This window comes from Maniola jurtina, chromosome 21 (assembly GCF_905333055.1).
Source record: "Maniola jurtina chromosome 21, ilManJurt1.1, whole genome shotgun sequence".
Classification (NCBI taxonomy): domain Eukaryota; kingdom Metazoa; phylum Arthropoda; class Insecta; order Lepidoptera; family Nymphalidae; genus Maniola; species Maniola jurtina.
The window spans coordinates 1,448,227-1,470,618 of record NC_060049.1 but is presented as its reverse complement, the minus strand read 5'-3'; the positions used below and the strand labels follow the sequence as shown (position 1 = coordinate 1,470,618).

The window sequence follows — 22,392 nt, the reverse complement described above, 5'->3', positions numbered from 1 at the left end:
TATTAATTTTGAAATCCAAGAGATGCCAACTAAAGTTTCCGGGCTGAGTTTGCAATACGTGATGTTAACAGGACTCTCTCCGCCACTCGCTTCATACAATCGTAGTTCCAATTTCATTTGAATATTAAGCAACCAAAGTCCATAAAATTTTGCAGACATATTCTAGAAACTAATATCTGTGTCTGTGGTGTTTTAGATTTTTCTAAAAATATGTAGTTTTAAAATTACAGGGGCTCAAAGATTTGTATGAAAATTTTTAAGACCGCGTAACTTTGAAACCGAATATTTTAACAGAAATCTGGAAAACCACAGACATAGATATTAGTTTCTAGAATATGTCTGCAAAATTTCATGGACTTTGGTTGCTTAATATTCAAATGAAATGGGAACTACGATTGTATGAAACGAGTGACGGAGAGAGCTCTCTTAAGGCAACCTCAGAATCCATTTGATATAACTTAAGCTAAATTGACCGTAGCTCGTAGACGCCAAAATGGTGAAAATCAAGTTGCTTCAACAAGATGAAGTTAAACACTAATAACTCAAAATTTAAAAACCCCCGACACAAAAATCTCTATATGAAAACTAGAAAAGAGCTGATAACTTTCAAACGGCTAAACCGATTTTCTTGGATTATAGCTAAGAACACTCTCGATCAAGCCACCTTTCAAACAAAAAAAGCTAAATTAATATCGGTTCTTTAGTTTAGAAGCTACGATGCCACAGACAGATACACACGTCAAACTTATAACACCTCTCTTTTTGGATCGGGGGTTAAAAACCGACTACCACCCGCGAACTGACGATAGATAGCGATAAATATACATGTAATAAAATTGTTTTTTTTTTTTTTTTTTTTTAAATTATATAGACTAGCGCTTGGCTGCAATCAGACCTGCTAGCAAGTGATGATGTAGCCTAAGATGGAGCGCGCTTGCCTAGAAGTTGCCTATTCACTCTTGACTTGAAGGTACCCATATTATAGGTGGAAGGGAAAACTGACGCCGGAAGGGCGTTCCACATCCTAGCGGTTCGAATTAGGAAAGAGTTGCTCGGTGTATTTTAATATTGCTATATTTATATTTATGAAATCAGAATGTTTCCCTCTTATTTGGTATCCCACTCGATACAATAGCAAAAAAAAAAGTCGGAGACCTCCACTTTTTTGGATGTAACATCCGTCAAGTCGATTTTTTTCATATAAAATGTAGCCTATGTCACCCGGACCATAATAACGAATCGATTGACACCTCATTTATCAAAATCGGCTCAGTAGTTTAGGCACTACGGTAGAACACACATAAATACAAACCTACATGCATACATGTACATTGTACATACATACATAGACTGCTAAAGTCATAACCCTTCTTTCTCCGTCTACGGAAAAAGGTTAAAGTAAGAATAAAAAATTAAGATAGCCAGACTGTGCCGAAACGCGTTAAAATTTACAGTCGGCTCGCAATAAAAGAAAACCAGAAGGCGTTTTTGTCATAAACTATAGAATGGAAACAGATGCGATACGTGATTCCTGTTTATGTCCACATCGTGGTTTACTCTGAGAGGAATATTGGAATTTAAATCCTATATTAACTGTTAAACAGTAGATAAGAAAACATCTCGGTAGGAAAGGCATTCCGAACCAGTGGTAGATGCTCTTGACGATTCAAAAGTACTTGTAAATGTGTAATTGAATAAACATATTTGAACTAGAGGATGCCCGCGGCTTCGTCCGCGTGGATTTAGGTTCTTAAAGATCCCGTGGGAACTGTTTCATTTTCCGGGATAAAAAGTTGCCTATGTCAATTACAAGGACGCAAGCTATCTCGGTACCTTTCATACAAATCGGTTAAGCTGATGGGGTTTTGGGAATCCCGTGGGAACTCTTTGATTTTCCGGGATAAAAAGTAGCCTATATCCGTCCCCGGGATATAAGCTAACCCTGTACCAAATTTCGTCAGAATCGGTAAAATTGTTGGGCCGTGAAAAGGTAGCAGACAGATAGACAGACAGACACACAGACAGACACACAGACAGATAGACAGACAGAAAGACAAACTTTCGCATTTATAATATTAGTATGGATTTTACACGAATTTCTAATAAAAGGAGTGGAATATAGTCTGTTCATTAACAGTGTCGGTACACCCGCAGGAGCTCTTATTATTTTGCTTTTATTTTATTTTTACTGTGTTTGTTAAATAAATGATTTCCTATTCCAAAAAAAAATAGAATACTTATTTAATCCCCGACCCAAAAAGAGGGGTGTTATAAGTTTGACGTGTGTATCTGTGTATCTGTCTGTGTCATTAATAAAACAATAAATGGCATGTGGGTTTAATAAAACTGCCATACCCCTTCTAGGTTAGCCGGCTTCCATCTTAGATTGCATCATCACTTACTACCAGGTGTGATTGCAGTCAAGGGCTAACTTGTATTTGAATTTACAAAAAAACACACTAATTTTATGAAGGCGAAAATTTGTACATAAAAATTAGGTATAAAAAAGAAATTGTATTTTTTTTGTGATTTGGTTCTCTGAATCTTGGAAAAAACTACGAAAGCATCTGAATCTCGGAATAATAAAACAATTACACTTTTAATCAGACTCCCGCCGCTCCAGATTTGTATCCCCTAAAGGAAAATTAGCATCAAAACGATCCCTACAATTTTATCTGTTATACTTTTCGTTCTTTTTTGCCCTAATTGATATTCTGTGATGATTGACGACCATTTGGCGAAAGGATCGCGGTGTCAGCTGTTTTTATTATTTTTTGATTTAAAAGAGGTTTGAAGTTTGCAAAATGCGTTTTATACAATCAAATCGCTTAATTAGAGGGGAAAGGGGAGTATTAGTCATGATTAGCATGGCTTGTATTCTTTTTATACAAAAAAATAATATATAATAATTAATTAAGGAGAAAGCTCGAATATCTGGGACATATAATGCGGAACTCAAAATATGACCTGCTGCAGCTCATAATGCAAGGGAAAATAAAGGGCAGGCGTAGACCGGGCCGCAGACGAACATCCTGGCTCAAAAACCTTCGCCAGTGGTTTAACATGAGTACGAGGTCACTGTTTAGAGCAGCGGGTGAACAAGATCCAGTTAGCCTTAATGATTGCCAACCTCCGATAGGAGACGGCACTAGAAGAAGAAGAAGAATTAATATATAATTATATTATGGTAACTGTATATGAAATTGCTATTTGAAAAGAGCAACGTCTTGACTTTCTTGCTAGTCTTTTATAATTGGTAGAGTCACAAATGCAAGTGTTACATCATATTATGAAAAAGCTTTTCATGTGATTTTTCACATGCTACGTATGAAATGGTCCATCTCTAAGGGCGTCTCGGATCGAGTACACTTGAAAAGGTCTAAATGTCGATTGTGTAAAGCCTTAAAGGGTACCTCTGATAGGTTTCTTTTTAGGAACTATTTCGGTCAACCGTTTTATTGCGATGTTTTACAATGCTTATCTAAAAACTGGGTTTATATGCCTCCTTAATATGATCCGTACTAATACTATAAATACGACAGTGTGTCTATCAGTCTGTTTGTCACCTTTTTGACCCATTTGCTTAATCAATTTATTAGGAGACTCTGAACTAAATTTCTTTTTTTTTCAATTTTTTCTTTTCAATCTTTTCTTTTTGGAATGCAAGATGACGCCATGCCATGACGCTACTACCATAGGATATTACTGCTTACGTGGGCAAAATCGCAGGCATCAACTAGTTTACATGTAGTATATATAACATAGGTATCGTTGCATGTAAAAAAGGAAAATAAATAGAAAGCGCTCTGCCTAAAACGCAGTTATTTCCGAAATTGAAAAAGAAAACTATTTCGTTGGAGTCACACCTGAAATGGAAACGTGGACGGGTTTCGAGCTGCCATTTTTTGAACAAAGAATTGAAATCTAAAATAGAATCGACTTTATTTAAATGTTATACTCGCATTCAAAAGAATACGTAAACGTTTCGGTCTGCGGTATTTTAAAATATCGCTTTTCTCGCTCATTTCTTCGACTGATTCTATCAATGACATCGTTATGTCACGTTTTTTGGGTTCCGTACCACAAAAGGAATTTAAAAAACCGGCCAAGTGCGAGTCAGACTCGCGCACTGAGGGTTCCGTTCTCGGGTATTTTTTCCAACATTTTGCACGATAAATCAAAAACTATTATGCATAAAAATAAATAAAAATCTGTTTTAGAATGTACAAGTAAAGCCCTTTCATATAATACCCCACTTGGTATAGTTATCTTACTTTGAAAATTGAAACATACTTATTTAAAAAAAAATTAAATGATGTAACCACAAATTCGCGGTTTTCATATTTATTCCTGTACTTGTGCTGTAAGATCTACCTACCTACCAAATTTTATGATTCTAGGTCAACGGGAAGTACCCTATACGTTTCTTGACAGACACGACGGACGCCGGACGGACGGACGGACAGACAGACGGACAGACAGACAGATAGACAGACAGACAGACAGACAACAAAGTGATCCTATAAGGGTTCCGTTCTTCCTTTTGAGGTACGGAACCCTAAAAAATCTGAAACATTGCGGACGAAGTCACGGACATATTATAATGGTTTAGGTAGATCTTGAATAAACAAAATAGTTATCACACTTCACACTATCACACTAATATTATAAAGGCGAAAGTTTGAATGTGTGTGTGTGTGTGTGTGTATGTTTGTTACTCCTTCACGCAAAAACTACTGGACGGATTTGGCTGAAATTCGGAATGGAGATAGATAATATCCTGGATTAGCACATAGGCTACTTTTTATCCCGGAGAACCAAAGAGTTCCCATGGGATTTCGAAAAACCTAAATCCACGCGGACGAAGTCGCGGGCGTTATCTAGTTAGTTATAAATAATAAGAACATTATTCTATTTTTTTTAAAATAATGAGGTCGGATTTTGTTTCCCCATTATAACGATATCCTTTCTACTTTTCCGGTATAATCACCAAGCATTCTAGTTTTCCTTTTATATTCCGCGCAGTCGAGTTCGCTTTGGGCTCTTTTCATGTGTTTTCCCGCCATTTTAACTCTTTCCTTTTACATTGTCTTACATATAGTGCAGTCTTTTTGTGCCGCAAAACCTAAAGCATAGCCCCTCTATTCGAAAGGGAGAAGCTATCAGCGATTCCCTTCGCAAAAGTAGTGGACCACTGGGTCAAGTCATATTCATATCTATATAGTAGGTATCTGGAGGGATTGCACATCGAACTTTAGAAATGCCGGCCTCGTAGAGCATCGCCTCTGACAATGGTACCTATATTGTGAAGTTTTGTCGATTTCAACGAAAGAGGCATAACAAAACAGTTATTCGACACTGCATCCGATCAGAATCTGTGAAATACGTTCCGAAGTAGTCACAGAACTATTTGTATGCAAGCTTACGCACTAGCTCCGACTTCCATCATCAGTGACAATAACTCGGATGTGCCTCTAATTCAAATTGGACATGTGATGTAGATATTTCAAAGATGTCCACTGAACAGCTTGGATTCGAATAAGCGATCGGATTAGAACGTAAGCAATATCTTTTTTTTTTAAAGAATATTAGCCATGCTAATCATGACTAATGTGGGGAAAACCCCTCCAATTAAGCGTAAAGCTTGTGCCAGGAGTGGGTACGACAATAGTTCAAACCCCTCCCGGTTTGAACCGCCAACCTTTTGGAATTCAGTCCGCTCCTCAACCGTTGAGCTATCGAGGCTCAACGGTTCAATATCTGAGTTTTTTATATCCGTATTTTCACGTTCTTGGATCGGTTGAGTGCGTAATCGCTCTTAGCCGCGTTTCTCTATGTTACAAGACTTCGTCTAAGCTTGTATGGTAGCTGCTGTAATACAAGACTTTCTGTTTAATGTTGCCAGTATTTCTCTCTAGTGAATAAGAGTAGAATTAAATGCATGTTGTGTTAAGATGGCGAGTAATATGAATGAACACAAACTACGTAGTATGTTTGCATACAGTCCACATCTGCATATTCTTGAAGTTACATTTGCGAAGTTTCCATCTCGCATTGTTTAAGGGTTCACTTCTCATGACCTTCTGCATACAAACGCATTTCGCCTATTATTCTATTCTTTGTTATTCTACATCTATAACTAAGCCATACAACAATGGATATCTTATTACATAGTTTGTTCTACATAGTTGTGTATACCTATAAGTGGCGTGTCGTACAGAAAAAGACTAAGTATGTATTATTTTTAATTTAAGCGCTTTGTGAACTTGCTGTGGTGCACCAGAAAATAATAACTCAAAATTTAAAAAACCCCCGACACAAAAACCTCTATAAGGAAACTAGAAAAGAGCTGATAACTTTCAAACGGCTGAACCGATTTTCTTCGATTATAGCTAAGAACACTCTCGATCAAGCCACCTTTCAAACAAAAAAACTAAATCAAAATCGGTTCATTCGTTTAGGAGCTACGACGCCACAGGCAGATACACAGACACACAGATACACCCGTCGAACTTATAACACCCCTCTTTTTGGGTTGGGGGTTAATAAATAAATAAAATATAGTAAAGTCATGGTTATTATGACCCTTGAAGACCTATATAGAACAAATTTTGAGGCAACTTCGTGTCACACTTTACTTCATAATATTTTCAAATGTCTTTTGTGCAAGAAAAGATTCCGACGAATTGAGAACCTCCTCCTTTTTTGGAAGTCGGTTAAAAATGGTTTCTTTTGCCAAAAATAGGCGTTATTCTAAACGCCGATTGGCAATTATCACTTTGCCGTTTTTACCGATTCAAAGTTAATCCGGCCTCCCTCGGGGTGAGCTGTGTGGCAAGTTGTCTAACCATTTTTAACCCCCGACCCAAAAAGAGGGGTGTTATAAGTTTGACGTGTGTATCTGTGTATCTGTGTATCTGTCTGTGGCATCGTAGCGCCTAAACGAATGAACCGATTTTAATTTACTTTTTTTTGTTTGAAAGGTGGCTTGATCGAGAGTGTTCTTAGCTATACTTAATCCAAGAAAATCGGTTAAGCCGTTTAAAAGTTATCAGCTATTTTCTAGGTACTGTAACCTTCACTTGTCGGGGGTGTTATAAATTTTTAATTTACACTTGTAAATTATCGATTTAACTGAAAAAGTACGAATATTACCTACATCAAATGTTTACGACGTCACATCTGTTTATGTTTATTAATAATATTAATTAATATAGGTATATATAAGTCATTTCGAAATTCTTTGCGACTTGATACCTACTATCCAACACTAGCTTCTCCTTTCAGCAAAGGTTGCCTGGTAGAGATTGCTCTAAGCAATAAGGCCGCCTTTGCATACAATTGTTTTTTTTGTTTTTCTTCTTTCTGTGTTGTATTCTTTATGTGTTTTTGTGTGCAATAAAGTCTTTCTATCAATCTATCTGTGTTTTTCACACAAGCTCCCTTACTAAGCGAGCGTTTTGACGTTTAATAAAAGTCGCTGATTTGACAAGCAGTCATAAAGATATAATTAGCCTATAAATGTACTACATATTTGCCATGCACTGTTAGAATCAATTTCATGGCAACATCAGTCAGAGTCTATTTCATTTTGGAACAATGGCCAATGCCAGTTAATTAGAGCCTGGTTTTCTATTAAATTATATTACCAAGCCTTGCACTAAAATGTTGTACGCTAGAGTTCTGAATGTGATGAATACAGGCTTCAGAATTGATTAATATTCTGGTTAGTTCCACGGTCCGTCAGTGCCAAAAGCTATTACACAACTCTATATTTAGTACTAACAAGGTCCGGAAGCAGTATAGTAAATTCAATACTAAAAAATACCGACCAAGTGCGAGTCAAATTCGCGCAAGTAGGGTTCTGTACTCGGGTTTTTTTTACATTTAGCACGATAAATCAAAAACTATTATGCGTAAAAATAAATAAAAATCTGTTATAGAAGTTTTATAGCCCTCTCTCTGTTACGTTATCCCATACAAATGAAAGAAACAATATCTAATTTGTCACAAAACAAAACGTAATCGAAGTCACGAAACACTATCTCGAAGTTTACGTGTTTGGTTCTGACGCGTAATGAATACGCAATGCCAGAAATCATTATTATTCACGATGTAATACCTAAATCACAATACCAAAATGAACTGATTCGACTATAGACTATCATCACACTAATATTATAAAGGCGAAAGTTTGTATATGTGTGTGTGTGTGTGTGTGTGTATGTTTGTTACTCCTTCACGCAAAAACTACTGGACGGATTTGGCTGAAATTCGGAATCGAGATAGGTAATATCCTGGATTAGCACATAGGCTACTTTTTATCCCGGAAAACCAAAGAGGAGGAGTAACAAAGATACACACACACATACACACACACACACATACACACAAACTTTCGCCTTTATAATATTCCGTGTTCCGTGAGACAGCCCATGTGGCTAATAGAGGTATTTACTCCGGGAATTGAATTCCCTACCCCCCGAGCGAGTTCCTATGATAATAAGGTTACCTTAGATTTGCATAACCAAATGTACTGACAAAATAATGTTGTATTATTGTATGTTTTGTTAACTAAGGGTTCGCCCCAAAGGTATAGTTGTAAGCTTGGGGATACTACCAAGTACTGCAGGTTCAATTTATATTATGTATTTTCTATTTCATACTTATATTACCTAAAAGATTGCTTTAGCAATAAGGCTGCCTTTGCATCCTTTTAGTTTCTTCTGTGTCTAGATAATATAGATGTGTGTGCAATAAAGATTTCTAAAGACAAAATAATGTAGTATTTCTTAACCCCCGACCCAAAAAGAGGGGTGTTATAACTTTGACGTGTGTATGACTATGTATCTGGGTATCTGTGTATCTGTCTGTGGTTCCTAAACTTATTTTGATTTAGTTTTTTTGTTTGAGAGGTGGCTTGATCGAGAGGGTTCTTAGCTATAATCCAAGAAAATCGGTTCAGCCGAAAGTTATCAGCTCTTTTCTAGTAAACTGTAACCTTCACTTGTCGGGGGTGTTATAAATTTTTAATTTACACTTGTTGTATGTTTAGTTAACTATATCGCCCCAATGGTACGTGTGGGCTTGTGAAATTATAAATGTGAAAGTATGTCTGTCTGTCTGTTATCTTTTCACGACTCATCCGTTCAACCGTAAGATACTTTTATCCCGGTAAATAAGAGTTCCTACAGGATGTTCAAAAAATTTAAATCCACGTGGATGAAGTCGCGAGCTCCATCGAGTCTAAAATAAAGGGAAAAGCCGACTGACTGTCTAACTAACTGACTGATATATCAACGCACAGCTCAAACTACTGGATGGATCTGACTAAAATTTGGCACGCTGATAAGTATTATACAATACTAGCTGACTCGTGGATTTAGGTTTTTAGAAATCCCGTGGGAACTCTTTGATTTTCCGGAATAAAAAGTAGCCTATGTGCTAATCCAGGATATTATCTATCTCCATTCTGAATTTCAGCCAAATCCGTCCGGTGGTTTTTGCGTGAAGGAGTAACAAACATACACACACACAAACACACACACACACACACACACATACAAACTTTCGCCTTTATAATATTAGTGTGATTATGACATACTCGTAGACATTCGCTAAGAAAGGATTTTCGAAAATTCACCCCCTAAGGGCTTAAACTACAGGCTTGAAATTTATGAGGACGAAGTCGCGGATATACGCTACTCAAAAATATATTGAGTTAATATTTATGTATTTTTACCTATAGGTATTTATTCGAATACTGATTTTACTTAACTGATTAATTTACTTTGTTTCAGATTGAACGTTTGAGAAACTAAATTGTTTACATACAAGCAGAGTCTTTTGAGTAAGTAAATGTAGAGTGTTTTATTTAGTTCTAGCTTTTACTTTATTTTTTCTTTAATAAAAAACTTTATTGAGTGTTATTTATTTATTTACACCCGCGACGTCGTCTGCGTCATATAGGTAATATTTTGTAGTCTATTGCACTTGTCACTTGGACTTTGTAGTTATATCTATCAGTGAAAGAGTTTTCAGAATCGAATGATTAACAGGGCTCTCTCCGTCACTTACTCCATACAATTGTAGTCCCAATTTCATTTGAATATTAAGCAACCAAAGTCCATGAAATTTTGCAGACATATTTTAGAAACTAATATCTGTGCCTGTGGTGTTTTAGATTTTTCTAAAAATATGTAGTTTTAAAATTACTGGGGCTCAAAGATTTTTATGTGAATTTTAAGACCGCGTAACTTTGAAACCGAATATTTTAATGGAAATCTGGAAAACCACAGGCATCTGGTGTACACTGGTAAGAGGCTTCAAACTTGTCTAGTTACCACCCAACTGGCAAAGTCGTGCCACCAAACGATTTAGCGTTCCAGTACGACGCCGTGTAGAAACCAAAGGATTTAATGAAGACTGCCATACTCTTCCAGGTTAGCCCGCTTCTATCTTAGACTGCATCACCACTTACCACCAGATGAGAATGTAGTCAAGAGCTAGGCTATCGTCCACCACGCTGGTCAAGTGCTGATCGGCCTTTAGGAATATTATGGAAAAATCTCAGGTGTCCTTATAATGATTTCCTTAACCATTAAATCAAGTGCTTAAAACGAACATAACTCCGAAAAGTAAGAGCCCTGGATCTCGGACCCTTCAAATAGTAAGCCGAAGTATATATAGGCTACTAAAGCTAATCTACGTATTAGCAGAATTAAAAAAAAAGTTAGAAATAAACAAGAGGGTAGAGTTTAAATGAACAGTCTTTTATTTCAGACAAGGGTCCACAGATTAAGTGCAAATGAAAAAATTAATTAAAAAGTTAAGGAAATTCTTTATTTAATTAGGATTAACAACTTACTGTTGAATTAAAGCTTAATTTAATTATTTTTATGTGATTAAATCATTAGATAATACGTATAACAAGTGTAAATTTATAACACCCCCGACAAGTGATGGTTACAGTAATTAGAAAAGAGCTGATAACTTTCAAACGGCTAAACCGATTTTCTTGGATTATAGCTAAGAACACTCTCGATTAAGCTACTTTTCAAACAAAAAAAACTAAATTAAAATCGTTTCATTAGTTTAGGAGCTACGATGCCACAGACAGATACACAAATACACACTTCAAATTTATAACACCCCTCTTTTTGGTTCGGGGGTTAAAAAGATACCTGATGTGAGTGTGATAGCGTAGTGTAGGACGCCCGCATCCTAATCGGCCATCGGGGTTCGATCCCGGGCACGCACCTCTAACTTTTCGGAGTTAAGTGCGTTTTAAACAATTAAATATCACTTGCTTTAAGGCCGATTCATACCGTAATACATGTGATTGATACAGGGCGCGTAAACCCCTAACACACCGGGTTACGCATACATACGTCCACGCGTTACGCAAGCTGTGTGTCATGTTTCATACGGTTCCATACATTACAACGCAATGGTACGCGCTACATCTACGATTACGCAGCCTGTGTGAACGGACTATTAATGGTGAAGGAAAACATTGGTAAGAAACTTGCATGCCTGAGAGTTCCCCATAATGTTCTCAAAAGTCTGCCAATCCGCACTTGGCCAGCGTGGAAGACTATGGCCAAAACCCTTCTCACTCTGAGAGGAGACCCGTGCTCTGTAGTGAGCTGGTCATGATGATAATAAAGTCGTAGACAGACAGCTGCAAACAAGGGATTGTTGTGTATAAAAAGAGATTTCTATAAAAATGTATGAAAAATCGTTGTTTATTTGACATTGTTTTTCATCGAGTAAACATTTATTTGGTTCGAACAGTCGGCCGTTAAGCTGGGCTTTGTCAAAATCTGGCAAATCTGGGAACGCGCGGGGGATTGCGTGAGATTAGCGTTTACGACACTTTTTGATATTTTATTGACAGTTTGACAAAGTAATTTCATTTGCAATTGCCAGCTTTGGCGTCATTTTTAGGGTTCCGTACCTCAAAAGGAAAACCGGAACCCTTATACGATCACTTTGTTGTCTGTCTGTCCGTCCGTCCGTCCGTCGTGTCTGTCAAGAAACCTATAGGACTACTTCCCGTTGACCTAGAATCATGAAATTTGGCAGGTAGGTAGGTATTATAGCACAAGTACAGGAATAAATCTGAAAACCGCGAATTTGTGGTTACATCATTAAAAAAAATTAAAATGTGTTTCCTTACAGTGCCTTCGTAGCAGTCACAACTGCATTCTGGTTGCAATAAGTCCTGATTCACACGAGCGTTATAAAAGCGTATTTGGTTTCAGACCTAATCTATCAACTGAGAGCGCTATACTGTGCCTCAAGCAAACTGTGCGGTATTATACTGATAGAAAAACGCAGGTGTACGCCTGCTTTTTGGATCTGTCTAAAGCATTTGACTTGGTCTCATATGACGTTCTATGGCACAAACTCAAATACGAAACCGGGGCTAGGTCAGAACTGCTGTCCTTGTTAAAGTATTGGTACAGTAACCAATTAAATGTGGTTAAATGGGGTAACTCTTTTAGTGACCCATATGGGTTGAGTTGTGGAGTGAGGCAGGGGGGGCTGTCGTCACCGAGGCTGTTCAATCTCTATATGAACCAACTGATAGAGATGCTCAGCAAGGCGGGTGTTGGCTGCTCAATAGATGGCGTAAGCATCAATAATATTAGTTATGCAGATGACATGGTGTTGCTGAGCCCCTCAGTTAGTGGCCTCAGAAAGCTGTTACGTATTTGTGAGGAGTATGCAGAGGAGAACGGACTCAGCTACAACTCAAAAAAGAGTGAGTTTCTTGTCTTCAGAGGGAGGAACAAACCTATAACCTTTACTCCTAGCATATATCTGTGCGGTACCCCTCTGAAGCAAGTAGCTGAGTTCAAGTACCTCGGCCACGTGGTGACTGAGCGCCTCGATGACGACAAAGACATGGAACGGGAGCGCAGGGCGCTGTCGGTCCGCGGCAATATGTTGGCTCGCAGATTTGCACGCTGTACAACGCAGGTAAAACTGACCCTTTTCAGAGCCTACTGTCAATCTTTTTACACGTGCAGTCTGTGGATGAACTATACGCAGCGGTCCTACAGCGCCTTACGTGTTCAATACAACAATGTGCTGAGGGCGATGCTGGGAAAACCACGGCACTGCAGCGCGTCCGCAATGTTTGCGGATGTGCGCGTGGATGATTTCTACGCGATCATGCGCAAGCGTGCGGCGTCTATGATAAGCAGAATCGTGACTAGTACCAACTCCCTCCTCAGCGCGTTGGCATGGAAGCTGGACGGCCCCCTCTGGAGGACCTGGAACGCTGCACATGTTGAAACAAGGGCGCCTAAAAGGTGGTTTTGAAATGTAGTTAATTTTATAGCTAGTAAGTACTAACATAGTTTTTAAGTTATTGTTACTAACACTTTGATCTAGGTTTAGCTACTAATATAGGATTAAGTAAATAATGTTACTAACACATAAATATGGACTATGTATAATGGTCTGAAATAAACGTTATTATTATTATTATTATTAAAAGCGTTGTGTTATTTTGTGTGTGATGTGTAATTAACGTTGTACGCGTTAAAAAAGCGTTGTCGTGTGAACAGATACTTGGGAATGCATATTTTGTTCTATCTGAACGCTTTTTTAACGGACGTAAAAAAGCTCTCGTATGAATGAGGCCTAAGGTTTAAGAAACATTGGACAGTTGTGGCCACTTTATTTATTTACTTTGTACTAACATTACTAACATAATTATAAGGAATTATTGTTACTAACACACTAACTTTGTATATGGACTTTGTATAATATGGTCTGAAAAATATATTATTTTGTTATTTATTTAATCCTTCACTAATGGATGGCTTGGTCATGATGATACTTGGGCGGATATCCTCATATCTATTTACAGTATGCAACATCTATCTTCACAATAAAGACATGTGAGTACATTGTTACACACAGGTTTATGTAAAACCCGGCTTCAGTAACTCCGGGAAATGTGAAGCACTTCGCCTTAGCGGAGTCGAGGCGGCGTTTGAATTTCATGCAGCTCTTTGATCTCGTATTTGTTTCAACCGCGAGCGAGGTTGAACGACCGCTTGTGTCTGACGAATGAAGACGCTGTACCTACGGATATTGCATTTCCTGACACTTGAATAATCTTTTTAACCCCCGACCCAAAAAGAGGGGTGTTATAAGTTTGACGTGTGTATCTGTCTATCTGTGTCTCTGTCTGTGGCATCGTAGCTCCTAAACGAATGACCCAATTTCAATTTAGTTTTTTTTTGTTTGAAATGTGACTTGATCGAGAGTGTTCTTAGCTATAATCGAAGAAAATCGGTTCAGTCATTTGAAAGTTATCAGCTTTTTTCTAGTTTTCTTATAGAGGTTTTTGTGTCGGGGGTTTTTAATTTTTAAGTTATAGCGAGTCTGGTTGGTTATACCCACTTTTATAGTGAGATGGGACAGCAATCTGACACCACCGGAGAGAGAACATGCGGGTACAACGGCTTCTTTGCTTCACGACTTGTTCGATAGGAAACCCAACTCTTGGCCAGCGTGGAAGTCTATGGCTCTAAGCTCTCTACATCCTTTCTTCAGACCCTTGCTTAGTAGGAGCGCCGGCGACGACGTCAACCATAAAATGACTAGATTACGGCAACCTCGCTTGCTGTGCGTTGTTTCCAATTGTAGATTTTGACTGTAAATTGTATGCACACTGTATGAGTTTAAGTCCATATTTGAATGTTTATTCTTATACCGTGTGGGAGCTGTGTCGTGTAAGTGAGTTACGACCTTTTGAGTAACTGCCATACCTCCTTCAGATTAGACCTGCTTTCATTTGAGACGTCATCATCACTTACCAGCAGGTGAGACTGCAATCAAAGGCTAAGTTGTACGTGAATAAAGCATCGTAAAACAATGCAAGACTAACAGATATGTACGGGGTAAAGAAAATCCATTCAAAGGAATAGAATTTACACAAACATAGGCTCGGCACAATCTCGGCGTTGTTGTGCATGTAATGAGGGCACCCGTTCCCACTAGTGATGCGCCACGTTTTCGACTTGAATCAAAATCGAAAAAAAAAAAACTACAAGAAACTATAAGGTTTTTTATTTATTTATTGACTAATACTTGACTGCAATCAGACCTGCTAGCAAGTGATGATGCAGCCTAAATGAGTGCGCTTGCCTAGAAGTTGCCTTTTCACTCTTGACTTGAAGGTACCCATATTAAAAATGGAAGGGAAAACTGATGCCGGAAGGGCATTCCATAGCCTAGCGGTCCAGATTAGAAATATGCCATAAATCCAAGTCTTTCCAGGCGTTAAGAAGTTAAATGGGAGAAAAAAACATTCAAATTAATGGATATTGTTTCTATGCGATAAATCGTATGATGAGCTCGATTACAAAACCAACGACTAATGAAACAGATTCAAATTACACATCACTAGCTAACACGGAAATGGTTTCGTTTATGTCACTAACACATCGCTTCAAAAAGACTATATATGCGTGAGCCGTGGATAAAGCCGTCCATTCCACACATTCCAGCATGCAAAGGCTTAGAAATCGTTAGCAAACTGAAAAGGGAACTTTTAATGAGCCATTTAGGCACGCTTAATTAGAGAACGAGAATCGCACTAGTTTATACGAGTACCAACAAGTGAAGTGCCGACCTTACAGTACGTAGCAAAACACGAGCAAAATGTTAGAAAATGTGTAAACTTTTTTGAATTATGTTTTCCGGTAGCCCTGAACTTTTTAAGGGCACGAAGATATTTATTTATTTATTTATTTCATTGCTGTCATGTACTAATAACTATATAACTTAAAGCTAAATAAGTATACCTAGTTACATGACGCCCTGTCAGGGCATCGCAATTTACAATACACTACATACTACATACATAATATTATACACAATCATTAAATTATTATCTAGGACAATTATAATCATTATAAATTAAGATTAATTTTAATGTTACATTATTATTAAATTAGTAACGCTAAATAAATTAAATAAATAGTTTCTATTTGTAGGTAGAATTATTATAAAATGTATTATTGGATACTTACATTTAAACGTTTTTCAGGGTTCCGTTTTTCCAGAGAAATAAAAGAACCCATAGAGGATATCAATGTCTGGTAGTCCTGTAGTGGAGCAAAATGAAAATGAATTTGGAGTAAATTAGTAAGCAAAGATCCAGTTCGATGATTTCAACATCCTACTTTGAATAAACAATCGCCATGCCTATAATCATAATCATAATTTATTGATTTGAATGATTATGATTATGATTATAATTTTTTTTTCTAGTTTTCAAACGTTTTGACGTGTTTGTTCACAGAAGGCGCGGCTACTAAAATAATTCTCACCATAATTTGTCACCCTAGATCCGGGCCTACAGGGAAATCCACCGCTGGTCAGTGCACAAATGCAGAGCCAAACTCCGTTTGTTTGAACTCCACTACGAATAAACCCTCCTTAATCCCGGCATGTTACAAGACAGCTTAATTTATCGAGGAAAGGAAAGCCACCAAACGTCACTTACTCGGAAACATACGTCAAGAGGCGAGATTTACTAGGCCTTACTCCTTCTGACAAGATTATACGGGCTCCAGGGAGCCTCTTGTTATGTCCTGGCCACATTAACGGGCAACAACGCGATATTCAACGGCGTTTTCCATTAAACATAGAGTAGTCACGACCGACGTACAACGGCGTTCGTTTGGGGTCAGATTTCTAGCTCGTTCACACAGGCTGCGTAAGCGTAGACGTAGCGCGTACCATAACTGTATGAAACATGGCATACCGCTTGCGTAAAGCGTGGACGTATGCGTAACCTGGTTTGTTAGGGGTTTACGCGCGTCACGTTAGATAGATATATTAGACTCCAATAGTAGATTATATTAGACTCCAAAGCTGGAGACTGACTTGTAACATTTTGGTGTAAAAAGTAGCCTATATCACTCTTCAGGTCTTTAACTATATCCATGCAAAAATCACGCTGATCCGTTACTCCGTTGCAGCGTGATCGAAGAACAAACCAATAAACCGGTAAACAAACACACTTTCGTATTTAAAACATGGGTAGTGAGTGATATTAGTAAATAGTATGGATTTTTGTTCTGGAACTTCCAGACGATTCATATCGATTTCGACAAAAATGTACACGCCGCACCTAGGCAATTATTTTTGAGCGACTAGATAGTAATATAATGGCGGTCGTCGTCACGTCAACGGTAATACCGTTTGGCTGACAGGTTTTTTATTACGCTAGGCAATTTCCAAAACTTTTCGTATTTTGAACTGGGGTAAAATTTTATTATGATTATACGTCCAATTTATTCTATTTGCAAAGGCTTGCGTCAAACATTTTTATAACAATAAATTATTATCATTATATTTTCAAACTAGTAAAAAAAATTGTATGTCATACTAATATTATAAATGCGAAAGTGGCTCTGTCTGTTTGTCTGTCTATCGGATAACGGATGGCCACGTCATCTCAGTGCCACAAAATAGGTACCTCAAGTCAAGAGTGGATTGGCATCTCCTAAGCAAGCGTCTTTAATCTTAGGCAGAGATCTATAGAGCGTGCTTTGCCTTTGCGCAGACTTAAGCTTTAGTTAAAACGAGACAGATTTATACCAGTGATATAACGCTGTCTCGTTTTAACAGTATCCTAAGCCAAAGCTAAGTCAAAGTGCGCTTAATAGATCTAAGCCTTACACTGCATCATCATTTGATAGGTGTGACTGGAGCCAAGCACCAGTCTATGAATTTAGAAAAAAAAGAGTGGAAATTAAACCCAGGAAGGAAGAAGATCTCTTACGGGTGTCACGCTATGAGGGTTATCTTTTTGGTTTGCACACATCGGTCCTAACCTCAGCTTGCCGGGATGTTACGGACATTAGCTATCATTATCATCATCATCATCAGGAATGTTTTTTTTTTTATTCACTATAGGTAAGCGCTTGACCACAATCACACCTGATGGAAAGTGATGATGTGGTCTAAGATGAGACGCGTTTACCTAGAAGGTGCCTATTCACTCTTGTTTTAAAGATACCCGGAATGTCGTGAAGGGACACGCTGCCGTAGGTATATTTCTCAGATCACAGACAGCCCGTTCTGTTGTAGCTTTAAGACACGCGTCACCTAGCTTGTGCTAACACAAGTAAGCCAAAAGCTAGTTAAACTTTAGTTGACGTTTATAAAATGCAGAGTGAGTGTTGGTGCGGAGCACCAACTGGCGTGCCGTGATAGTCCGTTAAAAATTCACGAGGTTTTTTCGCGTGGCATTGTTCAACACACAATCCCACTGCTCCATTTTTCGCGGAATCCACCACAATGTTTATTTATTTCGTGATAAAAATGAAAATCAGAGTACAACTACGTCTCGTAATTTCTTAACAGGGCTCTCTCCGTCACTTACTCCATACAATCGTAGTTCCAATTTCATTTGAATATTAAGCAACCAAAGTTCATGAAATTTTGCAGACATATTCTAGAAACTAATACTATGCCTGCGGTATTTTAGATTTGTATGTTAATATTTAAGACCGCCTAACTTTGAAACCGAATGTTTTAACAGAAATTTGGAAAACCACAGGCATTAGTTTCTAGAATATTTCTGCAAAATTTCATTGACTTTGGTTGCTTAATATTCAAATGAAATTGGAACTACGCTTTTATGGAGCGAGTGACGGAGAGGCTTAATGTCACGTCGCCGAGATGTGGTGGAGATTACTGTCACTTTACTCGTAATATACAGTTTGAGATCAAATGTTTTTTGTGCTAAAATATTTTCGTGTTTCAGGTAATTGTGAAGATAGCGCAAAAACGTAAATAATGTAATTAAAGATAACATGGGCCGTGAAAGAAAGTTAACAATTTATTTCAATTAGTATTATTAATAGATTCACATGAATTTAGGTTTGTAAAAATCCCGTGGAAACTATTTAATTTTCCGTTACAAAAAGTCAGCCTTTGTCCGACCACGAGATAAAAGCTATCGCTGTACCGAATTTCATACTGACGTCAAAATTGGTTACCGTAATAGATGGACGGTGAAAGGCTAGCAGATAAACTGATAGACACATTGACGCATTTTTAAGAGGGCTCTCTCCGTCACTCGTTTCCACTCGTTTCATACAATCGTAGTTCCAATTTCATTTGAATACTAAGCAACCTAAGTCCATGAAATTTTGCAGACATATTCTAGAAACTAATATCTATGTCTGTGGTTTTCCAGATTTCTGTTCAAATATTCGGTTTCAAAGTTACGCGGTCTTTAAATTTTCATACAAATCTTGGAGCCCCTGTAATTTTAAAACTACATATTTTTAGAAAAATCTAAAACACCACAGACACAGATATTAGTTTCTAGAATATGTCTGCAAAATTTCATGGACTTTGGTTGCTTAATATTCAAATGAAATTGGAACTACGATTGTATGAAACGAGTGACGGAGAGAGCCCTGTTAATGTAAGCATGTAATTTCGATATGACTTTCAAAATTGTTCACCCATAATTATTCACGGCAGGTTTATTTATATTACGATAAAAATATGAAACAGCTATGCTTCTTAATTAGCCAGTGTCATGGCGAATAGACAGCGGTTGTCACGTCAACAGTAATACCTGTACAATTTCGTTGACACTTTTATTATACGCTGAAAGCGTAGCAAAGTCATAGTTTTTTTGGGGTTCCGTACCCGATGGATGCCAATGGAACTCTATTATTTAGCCTCCGCTGTCCGTACGTCTGTCCGTCTGTCAGTCTGTCGATCAGCGGGCTGTATCTCATGAACTATATTAGATATCGAGTTGAAATTTTCAGAGTGTATATTTCGCTATTGTTGCTTTTATAACAAATAATTGATTTTATACTTATTGATCAGAATTTTTTGATTTTCCAGAATAAAAAGTAGCCTATGTCACTCTCCAGGTCTTTGACTATACGCATGGCAAAAATCACGTCAGTCCGTTGCGACGTGATTGAAGGACAAACCAACGCACCAATAAACCAACACACTTTCGCATTCTTTCGTGTTTATAATATGGATACTAATACAATCCCAGTTCAAAATTCTCAATACTGTTTATTTATTTCGTGATACAAGATAAAGTTGAAAACTAAAACCCGACTGCGATCGTCTTAATTAACGCTAAATATTATAGTAAAATTGTTTTTCTATCGATTGGTATATTTTAATGTTGTAGGACATTTTTATTTATGAACTCTTTTTTTCCTCTTTCATTTGACACCCCACTCAATACAATAGCAAAAAAAAAATTTTGGAGACCCCTACTTTTTTCATGTTACATCCGTTAGGTCAATTTTTTGGCATAAAATGTAGCCTGTATCACCTGGACCTTTACAACGAATCGATTGACACCTCATTCATCAAAATCGGCACGGTAGTTAAGGCGCTACGGTGGAACACACAGAATCTCGATACAAACATACACACATACATACATAGATACATACATACATAGACTGCTAAAATCAAAACCCTTCCTTTTGGCTTTGCCGCAGTCGGGTAAAAATGTAAAATGCAGCCCTCGCTTCAAAATTAGCCGGTGTCACAGCGAATAGATAGCGGGTGTGATGTCAACAGTAATACCTGTACAATTTCATTGACAATTTTGTTACACGCTGGTTATTTGCAAAAACATCACACAATGTTTTGTTTGACAATATTGATTTTCATTGAGTTAACAATATGTTCACGTAGAACAAACGTCCATACTTTTTAACCCCCGACCCAAAAAGAGGGGTGTTATAAGTTTGACGTGTGTATCTGTGTATCTGTGTGTCTGTGTACCTGTGTATCTGTCTGTGGCACCGTAGCGCCTAAACTAATGAACCGATTTTAATTTAGTTTTTTTGTTTGAAAGGTGGCTTGATCGAGAGTGTTCTTAGCTATAATCCAAGAAAATCGGTTCAGCCGTTTGAAAGTTATCAAGCTCTTTTCTAGTTACTGTAACCTTCACTTGTCTGGGGTGTTATAAATTTTTAATTTACACTTGTTACTAATATTATAAATGTGTCGAAAGTGTGTCTGTCTGTCTGTCTATCTGTTTGTCTGCTAGCTTTTTACGGCCCAACAGCTTAGCCGATTTTGATGAAAGGTACAGAGTTAGCTCACATTCTGGGGAAGGACATAGGCTACTTTTATCCCGGAAAATCAAAGAGTTCAAACGGGGTTCTTAAAGGCCCATCCGTTTAACCGATTTATATGAAAGGATAGAGATAGCTTGCATCCCGGAAAATGACACGGACAACTTTTTATGCCGGAAAATCAGAGTTCCTTGGGGATTTTTAAAAACCTAAATCCATGCGGATGAACTCGCGATCACTTAGAGCAAAGTCATTTATCAGCATAACATATTTAAAATAGTAGTAGGTATAGTAAAAGTATAAAATAACACTGATACCAGCAATGGCCACCACAAAAAAAATGTCGCCACAGCTCTTTACAAAGTTACTCAAACCCCTTTACTTTTTAAATCAACTTCTATCATTTTATTTCAACGAATGATATTCATATTAATCATCAAGAGGTCCCTAGCGACACTTTTGTGTTATAAATGTTTGAAAACCCGACCTTACAACGAAACCCTTTCAAAGTAAAGTAGGCAAATAAATAAAGGGTAGAGTTTCAACCACTTAACAGGTGAATCGTATTTAACACAAACTCCTTAAAAGCCCTTGTGACGAATTCGTGCAATTGAAGTTTACCACAAACTTGGAACAGACCGCGCAAACCTTTCTATTTTGGTCGATGACAAGTTAGCGTTTACTCGGCGCCACGGAATATCTTACGAAAAGTTAGGTAGGTTAGGTACTCAGTTACATTTTACTTTTTTTTGTGTACACACTTCATTCCTGTTTTTTTAGGTTTCCCTACCTCGAAAGGAAAAACGGAACCCTTATAGGATCACTTTGTTGTCTGTCTATCTGTACGTCTGTCGTGTCTGTCTAGAAAACCAATAGGATACTTCCCATTGACCTAGAATCATGAAATTTGGCAAGTAGGTAGGTCTTATAGCACAAGTAAAAGAAAAATTATTAAATTCTCTTTCAATTTTCAAACTATACCAAGTGGGGTGTCATATGAAAGGGCTTTACCTATTATAGGTACATTCTAAAACAGATATTATTTATTTTTATGCATAATAGTTTTTGATTTATCGTGCAAAATGTCGAAAAAATACCCGAGTACGGAATCCTCGGTGCGCGAGTCCGACTCGCACTTGGCCGGTTGTTTTTATTTCTATCGATTTCTTGATGTACCTACTTAATAATATTTTTTTTGCAACTTATTTTTTTGAATGTATTTCTGTAGGTAAATAGCCGTAAGTAAACCCAATAAATAAAAATTAAAAAACTTGGG

The 22,392-nt window shown here is 37.5% G+C and overlaps 2 protein-coding genes across 3 annotated transcripts in view; both read left to right on the top strand.

The window, feature by feature from the left end:
* Positions 1 to 22,392, top strand: part of LOC123876331 — a 303,592-nt gene that overhangs the window by 101,970 nt on the left and 179,230 nt on the right. The window contains exon 2 of the mRNA XM_045922557.1: positions 9,801 to 9,850. The gene's annotated coding sequence lies outside the window, so the exon portion shown is untranslated. The remainder of the gene's footprint in view (positions 1 to 9,800; positions 9,851 to 22,392) is intronic.
* LOC123876362 lies at positions 12,609 to 19,929 on the top strand. Of its 2 annotated transcripts, none has more exons than XM_045922593.1 (2): positions 12,609 to 13,463; positions 19,918 to 19,929. In XM_045922593.1, the coding sequence occupies exon 1, from the start codon at positions 12,670 to 12,672 to the stop codon at positions 13,330 to 13,332; it is 663 nt and encodes a 220-aa protein (XP_045778549.1). In that variant the 5' UTR covers positions 12,609 to 12,669; the 3' UTR covers positions 13,333 to 13,463; positions 19,918 to 19,929. The 2 variants fall into 2 exon arrangements, with proteins under 2 accessions (XP_045778549.1, XP_045778548.1); XM_045922592.1 differs by lacking the exon at positions 19,918 to 19,929 and adding an exon at positions 16,027 to 16,042 and having other exon boundaries at positions 12,609 to 13,524.

What these genes read in the sequence shown, in the direction of transcription:
- LOC123876362 (XM_045922593.1), top strand. Translation starts at nt 12,670, where the DNA reads ATGGTGTTGCTGAGCCCCTCAGTTAGTGGCCTCAGAAAGCTGTTACGT.